This window comes from Labeo rohita, unplaced genomic scaffold (assembly GCF_022985175.1).
Source record: "Labeo rohita strain BAU-BD-2019 unplaced genomic scaffold, IGBB_LRoh.1.0 scaffold_307, whole genome shotgun sequence".
NCBI classification, from domain to species: domain Eukaryota; kingdom Metazoa; phylum Chordata; class Actinopteri; order Cypriniformes; family Cyprinidae; genus Labeo; species Labeo rohita.
Genome location: NW_026129225.1, coordinates 15,060 through 34,688, shown reverse-complemented (window position 1 = coordinate 34,688; position 19,629 = coordinate 15,060). Strand labels below are relative to the sequence as shown.

Here is a 19,629-nt window from a genome sequence, read left to right as displayed (position 1 = left end):
ATATGGCTTGCGAGATCCACTTTCCTGCAGAGTTTAGCTCTAACCCTAATCAAACCCACCTGAGCATGTTAATCAATGTCAGGCAGAGATTTTCTTACTATAGGGAGATGAGAGGGTCTGTATTACTTCTTATTGGAGAACATGTAACAGTTAGCTTGGATCACGTGTCCCTTAATAACATTATAGCCTTGACGTCATTGAATTTTAGTCAGAGTTGTGCGACACTCAATCACCATTTAGGGATACCATAGGAAACTTGCTGTAAGCTGAATTCCTCCTGCCGCAAAAAGTCAGTGACTTCTCTTATAAAACAGCATTTTTTTCGTGGTAAACTCGATACCCTGGTGAAAAAAACAGCATATGCTGGTAGGTATGTTTTGATGCTGGGATGCTGGTTAGGTAGGTTTTGATGCTGGTTTAAGCTGGTCTTTTGCTGGTTTATGCCAGCATATGCTGTTTTTTCACCAGGGTAGGTAAAAATAGTTAAATTGGAAAGTATTGTTTAGTGTAAAACATGTTGAAGATTAGCAGATAGGCTGTCGATTCATTCAATAATAAGCCGTTTCCTCTAAAAAGCTGTTCATTCAGTGTAGAGCTACTCTTCCATTGACATCCATTCAAAGAAAACGGCCTCTGGTCTCTTTTCCCACGTACTGCCAGACCAGAAGCGTTAGCTTTAGCCGTTACACTTTTTCAGCTAATGCAAGCAGGCTTGCAATATAGTGGCTTTGCTTTAGGATCTTTAGAAAATCACATGTGGGTGAGTTTGATCAAAGTAGGAGCTAAACTCTGCAGGAAAGTGGATCTCAAAAGCCAGATTTGAGGATCCCTCATGTTGGCTGTTTTGCTTTTCAGAGGCTGATTAAAAATGCTCCTTCCAGCCAAGTCCTCCTGATTCTGTAGTTGAGAGTGAGATAAAGGTGTGGTTGCGGAATTCAAGAGACAGACTGGGTGGATGAAAGAGTGAGCTTTGCCAATGGATACTTCTGCACACCAAATCATATTTTCAGCAGAGCTCAAAGTAATAATTTGGTATTTTTTAATTTTATGTTAATTTTCAATTTTATATTTGTATAGATCATTTGTACTCCCTTTCAGTGTTAAATTATTATCAGTAATATCCTGAATTGAATGTTTTCTATTGTGTATTTAATAAATCCATTGATCTGAAATCCCTTTGACTACTGTACATTTTTCACAATACAGACATTAGTTATGTGCATCCATTTTGGATGTATAATAACTGTTTTTCCCAAAGACTTCAGTTATAGTAGCTGTATAGTCAAACAGTATAGTATTTATAGTCAAACTGATTTTTTGTTGTAGACTAATAGTACGGGCCCTGTGTGGGCCTAGTGAGGGCTGCCCATGCAGGGTCATCGCTAAGGGGACAACGTTTGGCCAATAAGCAAAGTCTCGGTGGCCCTCAGGTTATCCCTAAGTGGCCCCATAAAGGGCAATCAAAGGCTTGTTTGCAGGGATTCCATGTAATGCCTTATTTAACATCCCTTTATGTTTAACTTCCAAGTAAATTGAGCAAGCTTAAGTTTCTGATTACAGAAACTTCTCATGAAGACAAACTATATACCTTTGTCATAAAAGACTTTCTTTGTTGCCTTTTTCTCTATCACACTTTAGAAATCGTAAGAAATTATATATAAGTTTAAAACTTAAAATCTCAAAATTGATCCTTTGAAAGGCATTTTAAAATCAGACACTGCGCTTCCACGGGAAATGTACATCAAAATCATTTTACAAAATGTTTTAAAAATGTTACAAAAATTAAGTCTGGATAGTGCATTTTATGTCTGTGTTCAAAAATGGTAGTGACAGTTAAAGGGTTAACAACTGCAATACTTATTTTTCGCTCAGACGGCATTTTCTATTTTTGAGTTTGACCGCTTGACGATGACGGCGGCCCCCCCTTCGATGACACGAATGCTAAAGGCAGCATTTTACAGCTTTTGGACACAGCCATTATGAACAGCTGATTTGTACGAAAACATCTGATGAACAAACTACATCAGAATTTGTGAATGGAAAAATCAAGTGAGCCCGGGTCGATTTGTGTTCACAATGCACGTTTTTAGCGAACTGTACTCAGACCACCTCTTGAGATTGTTCGAGGGGTTCGGTTCGAGGGGTCTGAGATCGTTTGGAGAGTTCACATATGGGCCAAAAATCAGGTGGAATGTGCTCCGACCCCTAAAAAGTGTGAAAACAACCTAATACATCAGCTATATCTACAGGACTTGACTTTTCTAGTCTGTGCCCAGTAAGAGTACTTCACACATATGTTGTGCGCACACAAGAATTGCGACAGTTGCATACTCAGTTGATTCTGTGTTTTGAGAAAAAAAGCATCAGACAACCGATATCAAAGCAACGTCTAGACATAGTAGTATACTTCAAGTATGAAGTAAGGTTCACTTAAAGAAAACATATGAGTATACTTACCGTATAAAACTACTAAACTAGTAGTTTACAGAGACTATACTTCAACGTGTACTAAAATACCGGTATTTAATTAGTAAACTATCAGTATACCTATAAGTCCACTTTTAGTATAGTTGCAGTACAAACTAAAAACTTAGACTGTTAAACTTGAAGTATACTTACAGTAAACTTTTGTATACTAAAAAGTGTGCCAATTTAGTCCCAAGGAGTATTGAAATAGTACACTTATATCTGTATACTTACTACATAAAGTATACTTACAAATGCACTTGACCTTTACTTAAGAATATTTAATAAAATAAACTTGAAGTATACTACTTTTTGGTAAGGGTAATTTTAGTCTTGTGCTTCTGAATGTGATCAAAATGATAGTAACTTGATCTTATGTGTATTTGTGATATTGTGTATTCACAATAGTAATGGTTGTTTTGTTATTAATGTATATATTTATTTATTTATATATATATACTGTGAAAAGTCATTTATTAATTATCACTACTAACATCTGTGTCTGAAACAAAATATCGTTAGCATTGGAGAAAGCACGCGCTGTGGGTTGCCATGGCGATGCGCGTTGTGTTTACTTCAGACGCTACTAAGCTGCGCCTGCGGAAAGACACTGAAGTTTCAATGTGTTTTTGTTTCTCCTGATAATTCAGGTATGTTTCATAAAAAGTGAATATGTTTGTTATCATGAATGTAAAGACATGCGAGTACACATTTCCTATGTGTTTGAAAGCGAATAGCTTGTTTACGGTAGTAAATTGAGTAGAGTCATTTAGATGAAAGAACCGGTAAAATGACAGTTGGCCTGAGTTACGTTTGTTACAACTGTCTCGCAAATAAATAATATCTATTTATCTCAGTACGTGATAATTGGACAGAAAATGACTTAGAAAACGTAAATCAATATGTGTTAGAGTAATGTATATAGTTTATGAGAGTAACATTGGTAATTGGTGTCAAATGAAACCGTTACAATTTAAATGATACAAATAACAGACGCATGATTATATCAACTGAGTTTAGTAGTTTAATGGTAAAATGGTTATATATGGAGGTATTTACAGAGAAACATGAGAAAGACGTCTTACTGAAAGAATTTAAAGTGTATTTCTGTATAATACTGATAAAAATACAGCAGGTATAATGATTATATGTGGTATATAAAAGTGTACAGAGTGTATAAGTATTTGAAGACTATATTGTTGTAAAAGAACTATACAAAAGAAGGGAACAAAACTGTTTGTTAAATTACATGAAACATGATTTGTGAGGATGCTTTTGGTATGATATGAATGTTAATAAAGAGACGCTACTAAGCTGCGCCTGCGGAAAGACACTGAAGTTTCAATGTGTTTTTGTTTCTCCTGATAATTCAGACATTTTTAATCTGTCAACGAGTTCCGTGTCCGGGACCCGTTACATATTGACTTATTAAAGCCTAAGTCTTTATCTTTCTAACATCTCAAGTCTGATCCGTCATGATTCCAGAGAAAAGTAAACTGATATTACTGTTTAAACAGTCAATAGAAACTAGTCTTTGTCTGGTGTCTCAATGCCTTTTTTTTATCAAATTACCACAGAATTTAAGTTATACCTGAAGCATACCTATGTAAACAGAGGTTTCTTTCTTCTGCAAAACACAAGAAGGTATTTTGAATATTGTTTGGGCCCAAATGTCACTGAACCCCAATTGGCTTTAATTTTATGGACCATACGCAAGTAAATAAACAGACTTAAAAAAAAAAAAAAAGACACAATGACAACACAATTGTCACAAAAAAAACCTAAACAGCCCCAATTCGGGCTTGCCACCCCTTACCAAAAAGTAGTATATTTACCTAAGTAAGATACTTAGGTAAGGTTTAAGTATATTTGTAAGTATACTTTATGTAGTAAGTATGCAAATATCAGTGTACTAGTGGTATACTTGTAAGTGTACTATTTCGATAATCCTTGGCACTAACTTGGCCCACTTTCTAGTATAAAAGTATACTTTTAAATATACTGTATGTATAACAGTAGTAAACTTTGAGTACACAACTAGTTTACATATTTTTGGTTTGTATTTTTAGTTTTTAGTTTGTACTGCAACTATACTAAAAGTGAAGTTATAGGTATACTGATAGTTTACTAATTAAATAAATAAATATAGCATTTTTAGTACACTTTGAAGTATATTCTCAGTAAACTACTAGTTTAGTAGTTTCATACTGAAGTATACTCGTAAGTTTTCTTTAAGTAAACTTTACATCATACTGTAAGTATACTACTGTGTCTCTATTTAGGTATCATTTTTGTATATATTTTGTTATATGAATATCTGAATATACAAAACATCAAAAGACAGAACAGGGTATCTGCTTGTAAACAAAGCCATTTTATTCTAGCTTAATGCATTCTTTTTTTTATAAACACTTGTGGTTAAGTTTCATAAATAAAAAAATAAAAAAACAAATATTTTGAACAAAACGCTGAAAAAAAACTGGAATTATATAATCAAAATGCAGATGGAGCTGATCAACACCCCAAAGCTTGACAGTCATTATTACCTCTTCATGGGTCAACATTTTATCCCAAAATGTTACACAGTTTTGATGGTTTTTTTATGTCTGATGATCCTGTTAGTTTACATGTGGAAGCATCTGTTGTTTCAGTTTCTTCTTTGCTTGTGTTTTGGAAATTCTGTACTAGTGCCCCTACTGTATAACAATGAAAACATGGATTCCCTTAGCTTTGTATAGTATAGCTTAAATATATTTAGACTTTTTCAAGTCAGGTATACTTAAATGTCATTTTAAGTATATCTTTGAGAAGTACATAAAGCACATTTCTGAGAAGTACTTAAAAAGTAGACTGAAAGTATACTTTCCTATTTTTAGTTTAAAAGAACTACTAATAGCACACTTGAATAAACTTCTTTTTTTTTTCAGTGCAGAGCTACTCTTCCATTGACATCCATTCAAAGAAAACGGCCTCTGGTCTCTTTTCCCACGTACTGCCAGACCAGAAGCGTTAGCTTTAGCCGTTACACTTTTTCAGCTAATGCAAGCAGGCTTGCAAAATAGTGGCTTTGCTTTAGGATCATTAGAAAATCACATGTGGGTGAGTTTGATCAAAGTAGGAGCTAAACTCTGCAGGAAAGTGGATCTTACAAGCCAGATTTGAGGATCCCTCATGTTGGCTGTTTTGCTTTTCAGAGGCTGATTAAAAATGTTCCTTCCAGCCAAGTCCTCCTGATTCTGTAGTTGAGAGTGAGATAAAGGTGTGGTTGCGGAATTCAAGAGACAGACTGGGTGGATGAAAGAGGGAGCTTTGCCAATGAATACTTCTGCACACCAAATCATATTTTCAGCAGAGCTCGAAGTAATAATTTGGTATTTTTTAATTTTATGTTAATTTGCAATTTTATATTTGTATAGATAATTTGTACTCCCTTTCAGTGTTAAATTATTATCAGTAATAACCTGAATTGAATGTTTTCTATTGTGTATTTAATAAATCCATTGATTTGAAATCCCTTTGACTACTGTACATTTTTGACAATACAGACATTAGTTATGTGCATCCATTTCAGATGTATACTTGTTTTTACCAAAGACTTCAGTTATAGTAGCTGTATAGTCAAACAGTATAGTATTTATAGTCAAACAGATTTTTTGTTGTAGGCTAATATTACGGGCCCTGTGTGGGCCTAGTGAGGGCTGCCCATGCAGGGTCAGCGCTAAGGGGACAACGTTTTGCCAATAAGCAAAGTCTCAGTGGCTCTCGGCTGGTGGCCCTTAGGTTATCCCTACGTGGCACCGTAAACGGTGAGCGCAGGCTTGTTTGCAGGGATTCCATGTATTTCCTTATTTAACATCCCTTTATGTTTAACTTCCAAGTAAACTGCGCAAGCTGAAGTTTCTGATTACAGAAACGTTCAGGTTCTCATGAAGACCCACCCGCTTTGAAAACCTATAAAATGAGTGCTGAAACAGGGATGATTTTAAAATCACATTCTGATCAAAAATGGATTTGCAGATCTTAGTTTTTTTTCTGTTCTTGCTTTTTACTGCAGGTACAAAGACAAATACTGTTTGTAATGTTACTTGGTACAAATACAGATCTGTATCTCACTGTCTTTCTCTTGCATTACTAAAGGACACTCTCTCAGCTGTTACAAGTGCACAAACCCCATAGGTTCTTGTGCAGATCCAACGGTAGAAACATGTCCCAGTGGATCTTACAAGTGCTCGACACAAACAGTGACACAAATTGGTAAGTCCAATATGATGGATTAAAATTTACTGTTATAATTGATGGGTGACTCATTGGTGCTGCTTCACTGGAAAAAAATTCTCACAGAGTTGCTAACTTCTGCTGCTATAGGTAAATAAAAGTAAATAACTACTGCAGTTTGTTATGCTAAACAGAAAAAAACTAACTGAGTTACAAATCATGGGCCTCGTGTACAAAGACTTCACTGTAGAAATTACAGTAACTTACTGGCAGCGGTTCGCCAGTAACTTACTGTAAATTTACTTACAGTAAAAATACTGTATTTATATTTACAGTACCATTTAAAACTTGCTGTAAATGTAAATACAGTATTATACTGCACTTGTACAATTATTTTTTACATTATTTTACTTGTAAAATATACAGTAATTTTATGGTCTTTTCTCTAGTAATACATTGCAATACAAGAAAAAAATGCAATGACAACTGTGTAACTTTTAATGTTTTTAATTGTTCAATTGTTGGAATAACATAAACATTTTCACAGATTCAGTTAAGACTCAAACAAAACACTATTACAAAGTATTGTACATATTACAGCACATACCATTTTATTTATTATAGCTAGAAAAATTCTTAGCATTTATCCTAAGCACAACATACTGTGATAGCAGTGAACAGCAATGACAGTGAAGCTTCAAATAAAACTCAAACTTTTGTTACACACAAGAAGCATTTTTCAAAAATGTATACAAAATATTTAAATATTTTATATTACAGCAATTAAAAAAAAAAATGAATAAATTAAATGATAAGAACAATTTTAAAAACATACAAATTCACAAAAACTCTCCTGAGTAAAATTAATTTGCCTGTAGTGGATTAATATTTTTGCCAGCTGAAATCCACAAACTCCCTGGACACATGAGGGTTCAGGTCAGAGTTTCTCATTTGCACCATCTTCCCACTTCTTTTGCTGGTCTGGAAATTTGCAGAGCACTTGAGGTGTGTCAGGATTGATCCTCACAATGAACCTTCACATAAAAAAAATAATTAATTAGATTCATATTTCATTCTCTTTGTAAAAACATTTTAGAGCATTAGTTCAGGCAAAATGAAAAATTTGTCATCATTTACTATGTTGTTACAAATCCATGAAAATCTAGTTTGTTTTCAGAACACATGAAAATTGATATTCTCTCTTCATTTTTGTCTATCCAGACAAATTGCTATAGACGAAGGGTTATATAAATTTGCACATGGTTTTATATGTTCTAACTTAATTGCATAATTGAGAACATTCCCATAAGGCTTGTGTGACAATAGTATGTCAATTAGCCAATTTTATCAATTACAAATTAACAGAAATATTTCTCTCAAGTGGTGTTGAGATAGACTTGTAGAATACTTCATAGTGTAATGTTTGCAACTTCACTTCATTGCCTCTTAGAGTCGCCAACGGACAAAAAACATGAGAAATGTACGTACACCAGACCTGAAGTTGGCGTGGAGGAACACACATTCTCACGTTAATTTCACTGTTAGTAAATCTGACTGTGAGCGTGAAAACTGGCTTAAGCAAAGTTTTTGTGTGTACGCAGCATTGATACATGAAGCCCCATGTGTTTATGATTATGACATAGATTAAAATAATATGGTAATAAATACCAGTTTGAGATATCAAGCAGCATAACAAAATGTTGTTGTAAATCAAAAATAACTATAAGCAGATTCCTGTTCAAGTTATAAATGCCCATGCTTTCTCTGGACACTTTTTAATCTTTTCACATAATTGCAAATCGCAAAATTGTTTCATTATCCTGTTACATCAATAGAATGAATCTCTTTTTTGCAGGTTCCACTAAGGTGACCAGCACAGTTAAAGAGTGTGCACGTGACTGTGAACCTGCGACCAAACCGATAGGAACTGGGACTGCATCTCTCCAGTGCTGTGACTCTGACCTTTGCAATGCAGCAGGTATTGCCTTTTATTTGACTGTCTGATTCTGTCCACAGTGACTTAAAAATACAAACAATAATATTACAAACACAAGTGATTGTTTCAAAAGTAGTCCTAAATAGTATAATGCTTGTGCGTTAAGAAAACGGCAAAAATCTTATGAATTAAGTGTTTTCAGAGAGTTTTTTAATTATTATTATAGTTTTTTAATTATTGTTTTTAGAAAACTGCAATTAAGTATATAACCAATGAATAAGCATTTTTAATTGCTAGTAGTAGTATTAATTAACAATAGTTTCCTTATTGTCTTGATTAGATGGGATGTGTAAGGGAAGCTTCCTCCTGCTGTTGTGTCCTCTGTTCTTCTACTTCCTGTTTCAGTGAGTCCAGCTGCACTTCAGATTCAACAACTGCAGCAAAAACTGAATGTCACACACATTTTTGTTCATACTTTACTAAATAAAGTGTGCATGTTCTGCTGTTCTTTGGTATCATGATTTGAGGAATAGAAAAACATTGCCCACATGTATAAAACTTCTCAGAAATATTATTAAGAATAGTCTTAAGCTTTGACTTAAATGTTGAAAAAGTCTTAGTAAAAAGTAGGACTTTTCTAAGAATAGGGGACTTTTATAAAGAATTTTTTTTTTTATATAAACTTTCAGTAAAGTATAACAGTGATTCTTAAGTGTTGACTGAGGGGACACTTTAAGTGTTGTGAACTAAGGACTACAATGATGTCACCCAAAATGGCCGGCCTTGACCTCTGAAACAGCCAATAGTGAGCCTGCTCATGTGAAGCCACAGCAGCACCACTTCAGTCATTTGATGCAACTATAGTAAAAAAATAAATAAATTAAAATAAAAATTAAGACACTATTTAATATTTCAATGTATTTAAAAAAATGCTTTGCATTGTGCAAAATTATCACAAATTATTATTGATGTTTTAAAATCCTTTTCTACTGGTACATTTCCTCATTTACAGTTGGAGCAATGATGTGAACATGAATTTCATCAACAGCTCCAATTACTCCAAGGAAGCCCACAATCCTTGTAAGTGGCTTATTTTTGCAGCATGGTTTGACGGTCAGTTGGAAAATCAATTAAATGACATATAGTAGTAGCCAAGAGAACAAAAACATGTTGCTGATTTTGTAGGCATATTGCAAATTTGCTTGGAGTGAATTGTTTTTATTTCTGATAATATTACAATGAAAATGCCAAATTGTGTGGTCATAATTTTTTACCATGCAGTCATACAAAGAAATTATGAACACAAGCAAAAACAAGACAGGACCAGCAAAATATTAATAACTGACTATTTTGTAATCAATGGGCCTTCATTCATTTTTTGTGTAAATTGTTCGTAAAACCACTCTGAAATAAAGCTCACACTGTCACTATTTACCCAGCCGTAAATGAGCTGGGTCTTCAAAGAGTGGATCACAAATATTCAAAAATGTGACACTGAGCAGCTACTCTGGTGTTGTAGGTAGCTGTATTTTGCTTGATTCTCTGAGTAACTTCCATCCAATTACAGGCTTCCCTCCTGATATACTACATCAGGGATGCAAAACTCTAATTACTCCAACACACATACCCATAGTTTTTTAATAACCCTGACGGGCTTGATTAGCTAGATTTGATCAATTTAATGAGGGTCGATGCTAAACTCTGCAGGGCTATTCTTTTTACCCCCAAGAGGAAGAATGAACAAGTACTGAATACATCAGGATCTTGATGGCTGGTGAAATAACTACCTCTAGCATAAACTTTTATGTCAAGTCAGCTTTATTTCTCTAGTAAATTATATAATACACATTCAGATTATGCTGTAAAGCAGGTCTGAAAGACAAGAGTGTCATTATTCAGTTCAAGTCAGTTCAGATCAATAACTGTGAAGTTCATCAGTTTGAAATGACACCAATTCAGCTTTAAACAGTTCTACAAAAGAAAGCAATGTAGTTATTCAATTAGAATCAGTTCAGTGTTGGCTGAATTCAGTCAGGTACCAATGTCAATGTTGGAAGATGTGATTCAGCTGCAATATGCCATCATCCAGTGTATCTGAAACTCAAAAGTTGGTTTGTTTCTGGAAGTGTCTCCACAGTGATGGCACATGTCAGGCTTATCTTCAATGTCCCTGCATGATTCCTAGGCTTTTCTTGTCTGTAAAACTCAGTTCACACATCTGACATTTAAACATGTCCCTCTTGAATAACTCTTTATGTGGTACTTAAAGTTTCAAACTTTTCAGATGAAACCTCTCTCCAGTATGAATTCTCATGTGTCTGTTAAGGCTTTCTTTATGAGTCAAACTCTTTCCACACTGTTGGCAGGTAAAACGACTCTTCATAGTGTGAATTTTCATGTGGGCTTCAAGATATTGTTTTTGAGTAAAAATCTTTCCACACTGAGGGATCGTGTAAAACTTTTCTCCAGTGTAAATTTTCATGTGACCATTAGGGTTTGTTTTCGCTTTAAAGTTTTTCTACACAGTTGGCAGATAAAGGGTTTCTCTTCAGTGTGAATTCTCATGTGGATTTTAAGGTTTCCAGGTTGACTGAAACTCTTTCCACACTGATAACGTGTGTAAGGCTTCTCTCCTTTGCCTGTTAAGGTTTATTTTGTCACTGAATCTGTTTCCACACTTGATAGCATGTGAAAAGATTCTCTCCAGTGTAAGTTCTCATGTGCCTCATTTTTTTTTTTTTTTTTTTTGTTTTTTTTATATGAGTGAAACAGTTTCCACACTGTTGGCAGGTAAAAAAGTAAAAAGATTCTTCTCTGGAAGATTCTCATACTGATCTTTCTCTTCGATTTCATTTAGTACTTCCCTCTCCTCTTTCAGTGCTATTAGGTCTAAGATGGAAAAATAAACAAAAAAGGATTTTTTGTAAATGTCATTTATTCATAAGCAATATTCCCATCACTGTTTTATTAGTTCTAACATACATAATCATATCTGTGGTATATGCCCCATTAAATTCATTTCCAGGGCCCTTTTTTTCTGCTTTATAAAGGATTTTTTTATAGATCATGTTTCATGTCAAATTCTAAAATTGTGGATGTGGATGAAGAGCATTTTAAAACAAAAATGCAGTTTTCAAGTGTATCCGGATTATTGTAGATGTTGCCTTATTGTCCACTGGCTGTTTTATTTGCTGTATATTTGCACCATTTAAATGAACAAATGTCGACTGCATGCAGTAGTTATTACTCAAGGAAGGTTCAAGGAAGGTTTGCGTTATGCTAAATATTAGTTAGATTTTTTTTTGCATAATTAAGAGCTAGAAATTTTAATTTTAGAAGCGGATATTAGGTGTAATGTTACAGAAAAAATCCATATTAATTCCATATTAGTGTTAAAACTTAAATGCATGATGTCATAACAAATCTCCAATGTGAAAGCATGATCTTTTCAGCTGCACTTGAAGGCAGCGTTAGTATTTGTCTGGTCATTGCACTCGTGTGACATTCTTCATAAGTATCATGCATTTCTGTAGAGCTGGACATGTTAAGGATCAAATGAGCCCAGCTTTGAGAATAAAAACCAACCTGTTTGTTCCTCAGTATCTTCAAGTTTGACTCTGAATGTTTCTTCAATCCTGATGTCTTCACTCTCCTCTTTAATAAACACCATCTTTATAATAGTGTGTCATGTGGATCCCAGTTGATTCAACAGGAGTTTTCTGTGTTTGGACACTTTGTTCTGTTTTAACATGAGAATAATAACAAAGTAAATTATTCTCAAAAATAAATTCAACAATAAATTCAAATGCAAACTAAATCTCTGAGCTGCATCTCAGTTAGCTCCCTAGTGCAGTAGTCAGTGCGCTGGTAAGGGAGTCAGTCAGAGTTAATGGACATAAATGACCTGATTAATATTATATATATATAAATATAAATATATTAATTAAAAAAATTATAAATATGCCTTTTGAATGGAATTAAACAGCAAGCACTTAGAGTGTCTTCATCATATTTCTATTCATATAAAAGCAACAGAACTTAAATTATATCCACCTTTGATCTCATAGTTATCTGTTCCACTTGAAGAAGTCAGAACTGTCCATTTTGACTGGACTTATTTCACACCTCCTCTCAATGCAGCTGCCTACTCATCTCTGTGTTTAATCTCAGAAGAGCCTAGTAATATGAGGATGCATTTTATTTACAAAAATAATGTTAAATAAAGAATCACAACAAATGCAGGAGTGCAGCGGGGCTTTATGATGTCACACCACCAGACCAAAATAAAAGTCCTGTTTAAACACAGCTGTCTATTATATGCATATGATAATGCCTTTTCACAGTAATTAGTATTGTAAATCTAGACATTTTTTAGACTCTTTAAACCCTAGTTAAAACTCACCTGCCTGTAGCTTTCTAGTAACCCTTCAGAACTTGATTAGCTTGTTCAGGTGCATTTGATTAGAGTTGAAGCAAAACTATGCAGGGCTGTGGAACTGACATTTGCCACCCCTGGAATAGGCTTTCTTCTGGTAAGCCTTCCAAACATGCCATCAATGCTCTTTGGAATTGTGTTAACACACAGAGCAGCAAACTGCTTTTATAGAGGTGCTCACACTTGATAATGATCAGTTAATCAAAGCCATTTGATTAGCAGAGTCTGATTGCTACTTACCTTCTTAATTCCCCAGCTAACAGGGAAAGTTCTCAGAACATTCACTAAAGCCGGCCTCACACTACAGGATTTTTTGCCCGATTTTGCCCAGATTTTCCCCTCCCGAGAATCGGAGCAAAAATCTTGTCGAGCACCTTGATTGGTCCCGATGTTCAGAACGGCTTATCTGGTAATTTGAGACATTCATAACATTCTTTAAAAGTTGTGTAAATGTTAGTACAAAACATTACTAAAATGTTTTTGGAACGTTCTTGTAATGTTGAGAGAAAACGTTCTTAGAACAACATTCTTGGAATGTCTTTAGGACGTTGTTTGTACTTGATGAATGTTTTTATAATGTTGGTAGAAAACGTTCTTAAAACAACGTTCTTGCAACATCTTTAGAACATTATTTGTACTTGATGAATGTTCTTATTTCTGAATGTTTTCATAATGTTATCATGAAACAACATTTATGGAACATCCTTATGTTATGCTTGAATTATGAACATTCTCATTCTTCACTCTCATGTTAAGAGAAACATTCATAACATTTGTCAAGTTTCTCATTAAAATAAGTTGAAAATCTTGCTTGGGACCTGAAAGTAAGTTATAATTAGGAATATAATTTAAAGTGTACAGAGAAAACATTGAGATGGCTTGCATAAGAAAGTGACTTCACCCTCATGGTTTTATGTACTGTTCTTTTGCATCAGGGAGTGTTTAAAGAGCAGTTGTCCCTTACAATCAGAAAAACATGTTCCTTTTAATAGGAAAAGTGGACTTCAATAGACCTGATGTAATATATTATCACAAAAAGGGTGTGAAAAGGGATAAGTAATAAGAAAATTAACATTTGCAAAAGCAAAAAGAAAATGTAAATAATTATTTGATCCCCTGCTGATTTTGTACATTTGCCCACTGACAAAAAAAAAAAAAAAAAAAATCTGTCTATAATTTTAATGGTAGGTTTATCTGAACAGTGAGCAACAGAATAACAACACCAACAAAAAATCCAGAAAAATGCATTTCAAAAAAGTTATCAACTGATTTGCATTTTAATGAGTGAAATAAGTATTTGACCCCTTCGCAAAACTTGACTTGGTGGCAAAACCCTTGTTGGCAATCACAGAGGTCAGACGTTTCTTGTAGTTGGTCACCGGGTTTGCACACATCTCAGGAGGGATTTTGTCCCACTCCTCTTTTCAGATCCTCTCCAAGTCATTAAGGTTTCGAGGCTGACGTTTGGCAGATTTTCTCTGGGATTAAGGTCATCTGACCACAACACTTTCAATCAGTTCTCCTCTGAATCATTCAGATGTTCATTGGCAAACTTCAGACAGGCCTGTACATGTGCTTTCTTGAGCAGGGGGACCTTGCAGGCATTGTAGAATTTTCCTTGCTCAAAATAAATAGCTCTGAAGAGGCTTTGAAGCCAGATAGACCTTTATTAAGTTAACAAAAGGCTGAGTTATGTTCGAACACCATTCCAGAGTTTCATCTCAAGCACACATATATACATCCTGAAGCATTCCATATATGCACTGTTGTATTTTTTTTACTGTATATGAGTTTCTGAAGGTTGATCAATAGCTGTCATGTATTTCTAGCTCCTGAACAGGTTCGTTCCATACACAGGTGTTTTTCAAGCTTTAAATAGTTCTCTTTGCTCTAAGCTCACTGCACTGCAGTTAATACACATAGTCAGATGACAATAGTAGAATAATATCCTCTTATGTATAGGCATAATTCTGTTTTATATTGATTCAAGATTAATGAAAATCTTCTACACTGACCAACTTAATTTGAACTGTTGACAGGATATGCACATGCAAGTTTACAAGCACACGTTGATTTGGTGGTTGGAGCATGCACGCTGTAACATGCTGACGTTGGAGCACATGCAATGATAGCGCCATTTTGATCGTCAGTCAACGGTTTCAGGTTTCAGAGATCAATGCACACAATGTAAAATTCAGAAGAGGAACTAAAGAAGAGGACTAAAAAAGAGATCCTCATCAGTCAGAAAATGAGCCTGACATTTCCACTTTGACGAAAAGAGATTGTGAAAGTGGTGCCAATGGTGTCTGAGGTGCTGGAACGATGGCCTGCCCTGTCTCTTCCTAATGAGGTAAAAATAATAGCCTTAACAGGAAGTATTTAGCTGTAGTATACTTTTTTATAATTGAGTTTTTTTGTGATGTGTTTTTTGTTTGTTTGTTTGTTTGTTTGTTTGTTGAACAATTTTATAGCTGAAACCTGTTTTTTCTCTCATCACATAGGTAATGAGTTCAAACGCATTACCAGTGTTGGCCTCATCGATACATTCAGCTCATCATTACACCAACATACACCACAACTTCTGAAATTGTACAGAGCAAGACAGGGGGCTTTTGGAAAAAAGATGGAAGATCTTCTTAACAATCTTGATAAACAGGTAACATGTTAATGACAACCATGTGTAATCTCTAAACTGTATGATTTGTAATTATTTTTATTTGGTACCCATTTTTCAGACCTCAAATATTGTGAATCACAGAAAGCAGTTCTGGAAGATCTCCCTTTGTTTCTCCCTGAAGATCATTCTGCATTGTTTAGAAAGTGTCTGGTGAGTATGTAACATTAATTCTTTTGCAGATATAAAGCCTTGACAACGTCTTGCCACATAACCTTAGGAGAAATAAAAGGTAGTAAATTTTTACATTGTGAGGAAGTTAATTATGATTTGTTTTAGTATTTCAGGAAAAAAATGAGATCAGCTGATAATGATGTATTTTTTGTTTCATTAGGACACATCACCAACAGACAGACAGACAGATCAGAGGGATGAAAATGGGAATTCTTTTTATGACTGATGATGTTGCCTCTAGCACACAGCCTACTTTTACAATCTGCTGTTGTTTACTTGTTTGGCCTTATCTTCGCCTTGGATTTTCATTACCCATATGAACTCAAATATACTTTTGAGGTAATTGAGAAGGTGTCTATGGAAATAGGCACTTACTGCTCTGCAAAGGTACAGTCCCTGAAAACTAAACTCTTGCTGTGAACACTGAAGTCTTGGGCCCCGTTTACACGAAGGGAAGACGCAGATATTTCCCTGCGGTTTGGCCTCTCATTTACACGAAAACCCCGTTTTTATCACAGAAAACGATTATTTCTAAAAACTCCGGCCAAAGTGGAGATTTCTGATAACGCCGGTTATGTGTTGCCGTGTCAACTGGGAGAAACGGGGTTTTAGGTTCTCAAACGTCACATTATGCGCCAGAAAATGCTTAACGTCATGTGAGCGCCCTATTTACATAGGTTTGGCATAGTTATTATGGCGCTCGACGGCGTATTTATGCGGGTTGATATAAATGACAAGTTTTTTGAAAACGATGTTGTGTGCACAATGTTATTATTGAAAACGGAGGGGAGGAAATATTCGTTTCTCTAAATACCCGGCTATGTGTAAATGTGGCCTTGGTGTGAGCATCTTTTGAATTAAACAAATATTAGCATCTTAATGTTGGAATGTTAAACCAGGGATTGGTATACTGAATTGTTAAAATGTGAATATAATGTTTTACAATGTCATTTTTATTTATTTTTGTTTTGTTGTTGATTTTTTTTTTCATCTTTTCAGATTCTTTATTAATTGTGCAATTTTATTTGTATTTATACTTTTTTTTTTAATTGTTTGTTTGAAAATTTTAATACTGATTGCAGTGTATTTTGTAAGGAATATGTTGCCATTGTTAACACTGTTACTGTCACGAATCTGGTCTGTGTCCCGTTGTCCACCAACCACCAGATGTCACTCTCGCATCACTTACACACTCTGACTGTCACTAGGCATCTCGGACTGCATCTCCCATCCTCCACCGCTCTTATTGCGTCAGTCCCCGTGACCAATCAGGCGTCCTTAAAAACCTCGCTCCCCCTCAGTGCACTCACGGTGTATTATTGTATTGTTGTTTGTTAGCTTTTCCTAGTGTATTCCTAGTTCCTGGTTTTTGGATCTCCCGCCTGGTTTTCTCGTCCTCTTCTGTCTAGCCGCCTGCCTTTTGACTTTAGCTCTCGTTTTTTGGACTATTCTCTTCTACTGCCTGTATTATTCCTGTCTGCTCCTGCCTCGACCTAGCCTGTACGACATTGTCCTTGTCCCGCCATTTCAATAAAAGCTTGCACATGGATCCGCTCGCCTCTCGTCTCGTTCTCCCCGTAACAGAACCAACCGTCACAACAGGATCCAGCAGCTTCACCCCCGGACAGTCAGAGGATATGGACACAGACCCAATTCTCTTCAGGATTAAACAGAAATCACGCACTCTAGAACAGCATATCCGTGAGTTTCTGGCCATCTCAAATTATTCCACCCTCCCGGACTGTACAATCATGGAAATATTCTGTGATGGCATAAACGAGCCTTTAAAGACGAGGCTGAGACGCGAGGGTCCGCGCTCATCTCTGGCTGCTTTTTTAAACTTTGCGTTATTGTGTGTGGGCTCGCCGTGTACTGTGGGGGTCGCGAAGGGGGAACGCGACAACGCGGACGCGGCAGCTCCGCACCCCGCTCGCAGATTGGTGGTTAGGTCGGATCACGACGCCAAAACCACGTTTGCCGCCTGGATCGCTCGTGAAATGGCGGCCGTGCAGGAGCGCGCTCAAGCTATGGCGGCGACGGCGGTGCCCGTTCGCAAAATGGCGGCGACTAAAACTGTTTTTCCTGTTTCAAATCAAGCCAGAACTGTAGATCCTGTGTCAAGTCAAATTACAGCTGTCGCTTCTGTCTCAAGTCAAATTACAGCCACGCCAGAGCCACTGCACAAGATGGCTGCCACGCCAGAGCCACTGCACAAGATGGCTGCCACGCCAGAGCCACTGCACAAAATGGCCGCCGTCTCCAAGCCGTTCCACAATATGGCTGCCATTCCAGAACCTGTGGTCAGCGCCCGGACGCCACCTGTGGTTATGATGGCCCACGTGCTGGACACACCCCTAATGACAGTACGGGCAGCTAAAGTGGCGCTCCATGTCGCGGCGGCTACCCCTGAGTCAAGCCAAGTCACAGTTGTTCCTCACGAGTCAAGCCAAGTCACAGCTGTTCCTCACGAGTCAAGCCAAGTCACAGCTGTTCCTCACGAGTCAAGCCAAGTCACAGCTGTCCCCCACGAGTCAAGCCAAGTCACACCTGTTCTTCAGGAGTCAAGTCCCGTTGCAGCGGACCTCCATGAGTCAAGCCAGGTTACAGCAGGTCCTCATGAGCCAAGCCAAGCTGCTGCTGTTTTTCCAGAGCCAAGTCAAGCTTCAGCCACTGCTCCAGAGTCAAGTCAGGCTACGGCTGTAGCTTCCAAGTCTAGTCAGGCTTCCAAGTCCAGTCAAGCTTCCAAGTCCAGTAATGTCAAGGCGGTCATTCCTGAGTCAAGCAAGGTAACAGCCGTGGTTCCTGAGTCAAGTGAAGTCAATGATCTTCCCAAGCCAATTCAAGTCACTGCTGGTCTTCACGTGTCAGATCAAGTCACTGCTGATCTCCATGAGCCAAGTCAAGTCACCGCTGGTCTCCATGAGTCAAAGCAGTTCACTACTGTTCTTCACGAATCGAGTCAAGTCACAGCCAATCTCCAAGAACCAAGTCAGACCACAGCTGATCTTCATGAGCCAAACAAAGTTGTTGCTGCTGCCCCAGGGTCCAGTCACGTCCCGCCTGACGGCCCAGGGTCAAGTCTCGTCCCGCCTGACGGCCCAGACTCAAGTCACGCCCCGCCTGACGGCCCAGACTCAAGTCACGCCCCGCCTGACGGCCCAGACTCAAGTCTGCTCCAGAGGTCCCGTCTGGTCCCAAGTCTGCTCCAGAGGTCCCGTCAGTTGGAGAAGCTGCACCAATGCCTCCTGAGGTGTCAGCCGTGGCTGTGGATCCTCCCTTGGAGGTGGCGCCCCCCTACAAACTCTCTGCTTCTCCCCTCATTCTGTCTGCCTCCTCTGTCACTGTTCTCCCCAGGTCCCAGTCTATTATGCGGGTTCCTGCTCAGCCCTGGAGGGCCTCGGCGCCTCCTGTTCCGCCCTGGAGGGCCTCTGCGCCTCCTGCTCTGCCTCCGGTTCCGTCCTGGAAGGTCCCGGTATCTCCTGCTCTGCCTCCGGCTCCGCCCTGGAGGGCTCCTGCGCCTCCTGCTCTGCCTCCGGCTCCGCCCTGGAGGGCTCCTGCGCCTCCTGCTCTGCCTCCGGCTCCACCCTGGAGGGCTCCTGCGCCTCCTGCCCTGCCTCCGGCTCCGCCCTGGAGGGCTCCTGCGCCTCCTGCTCTGCCTCCGGCTCCGCCCTGGAGGGCTCCTGCGCCTCCTGCTCCGCCCTGGAAGGCTCCTGCTCCACCTCCGCTCTG

At 37.6% G+C, this 19,629-nt stretch overlaps 1 protein-coding gene and 1 long non-coding RNA gene across 4 annotated transcripts; both read left to right on the top strand.

The window, feature by feature from the left end:
* The first annotated feature begins 3,052 nt into the window (after nt 1–3,052).
* Nucleotides 3,053–5,844, top strand: LOC127160264 (uncharacterized). The gene is made up of 3 exons (XR_007826687.1): nt 3,053–3,116; nt 5,394–5,565; nt 5,661–5,844. It is a non-coding gene; the product is annotated as an uncharacterized LOC127160264 (long non-coding RNA).
* A 545-nt stretch (nt 5,845–6,389) lies between these two features.
* Nucleotides 6,390–16,200, top strand: LOC127160261 (prostate stem cell antigen). Of its 3 annotated transcripts, XR_007826685.1 has the most exons (7): nt 6,390–6,520; nt 6,604–6,720; nt 8,537–8,659; nt 8,958–9,021; nt 9,630–9,697; nt 15,092–15,402; nt 15,554–16,200. XR_007826685.1 is itself a non-coding variant. In XM_051102923.1 (6 exons), coding segments are annotated over exons 1-6 (423 nt in total). In that variant the 5' UTR covers nt 6,390–6,471; the 3' UTR covers nt 15,094–15,428. The 3 variants fall into 3 exon arrangements, 2 of the variants coding, with proteins under 2 accessions (XP_050958880.1, XP_050958879.1); XM_051102923.1 differs by lacking the exon at nt 15,554–16,200 and having other exon boundaries at nt 15,092–15,428; XM_051102922.1 differs by lacking the exons at nt 15,092–15,402; nt 15,554–16,200 and having other exon boundaries at nt 9,630–11,331.
* The last annotated feature ends 3,429 nt before the right edge of the window (nt 16,201–19,629 follow it).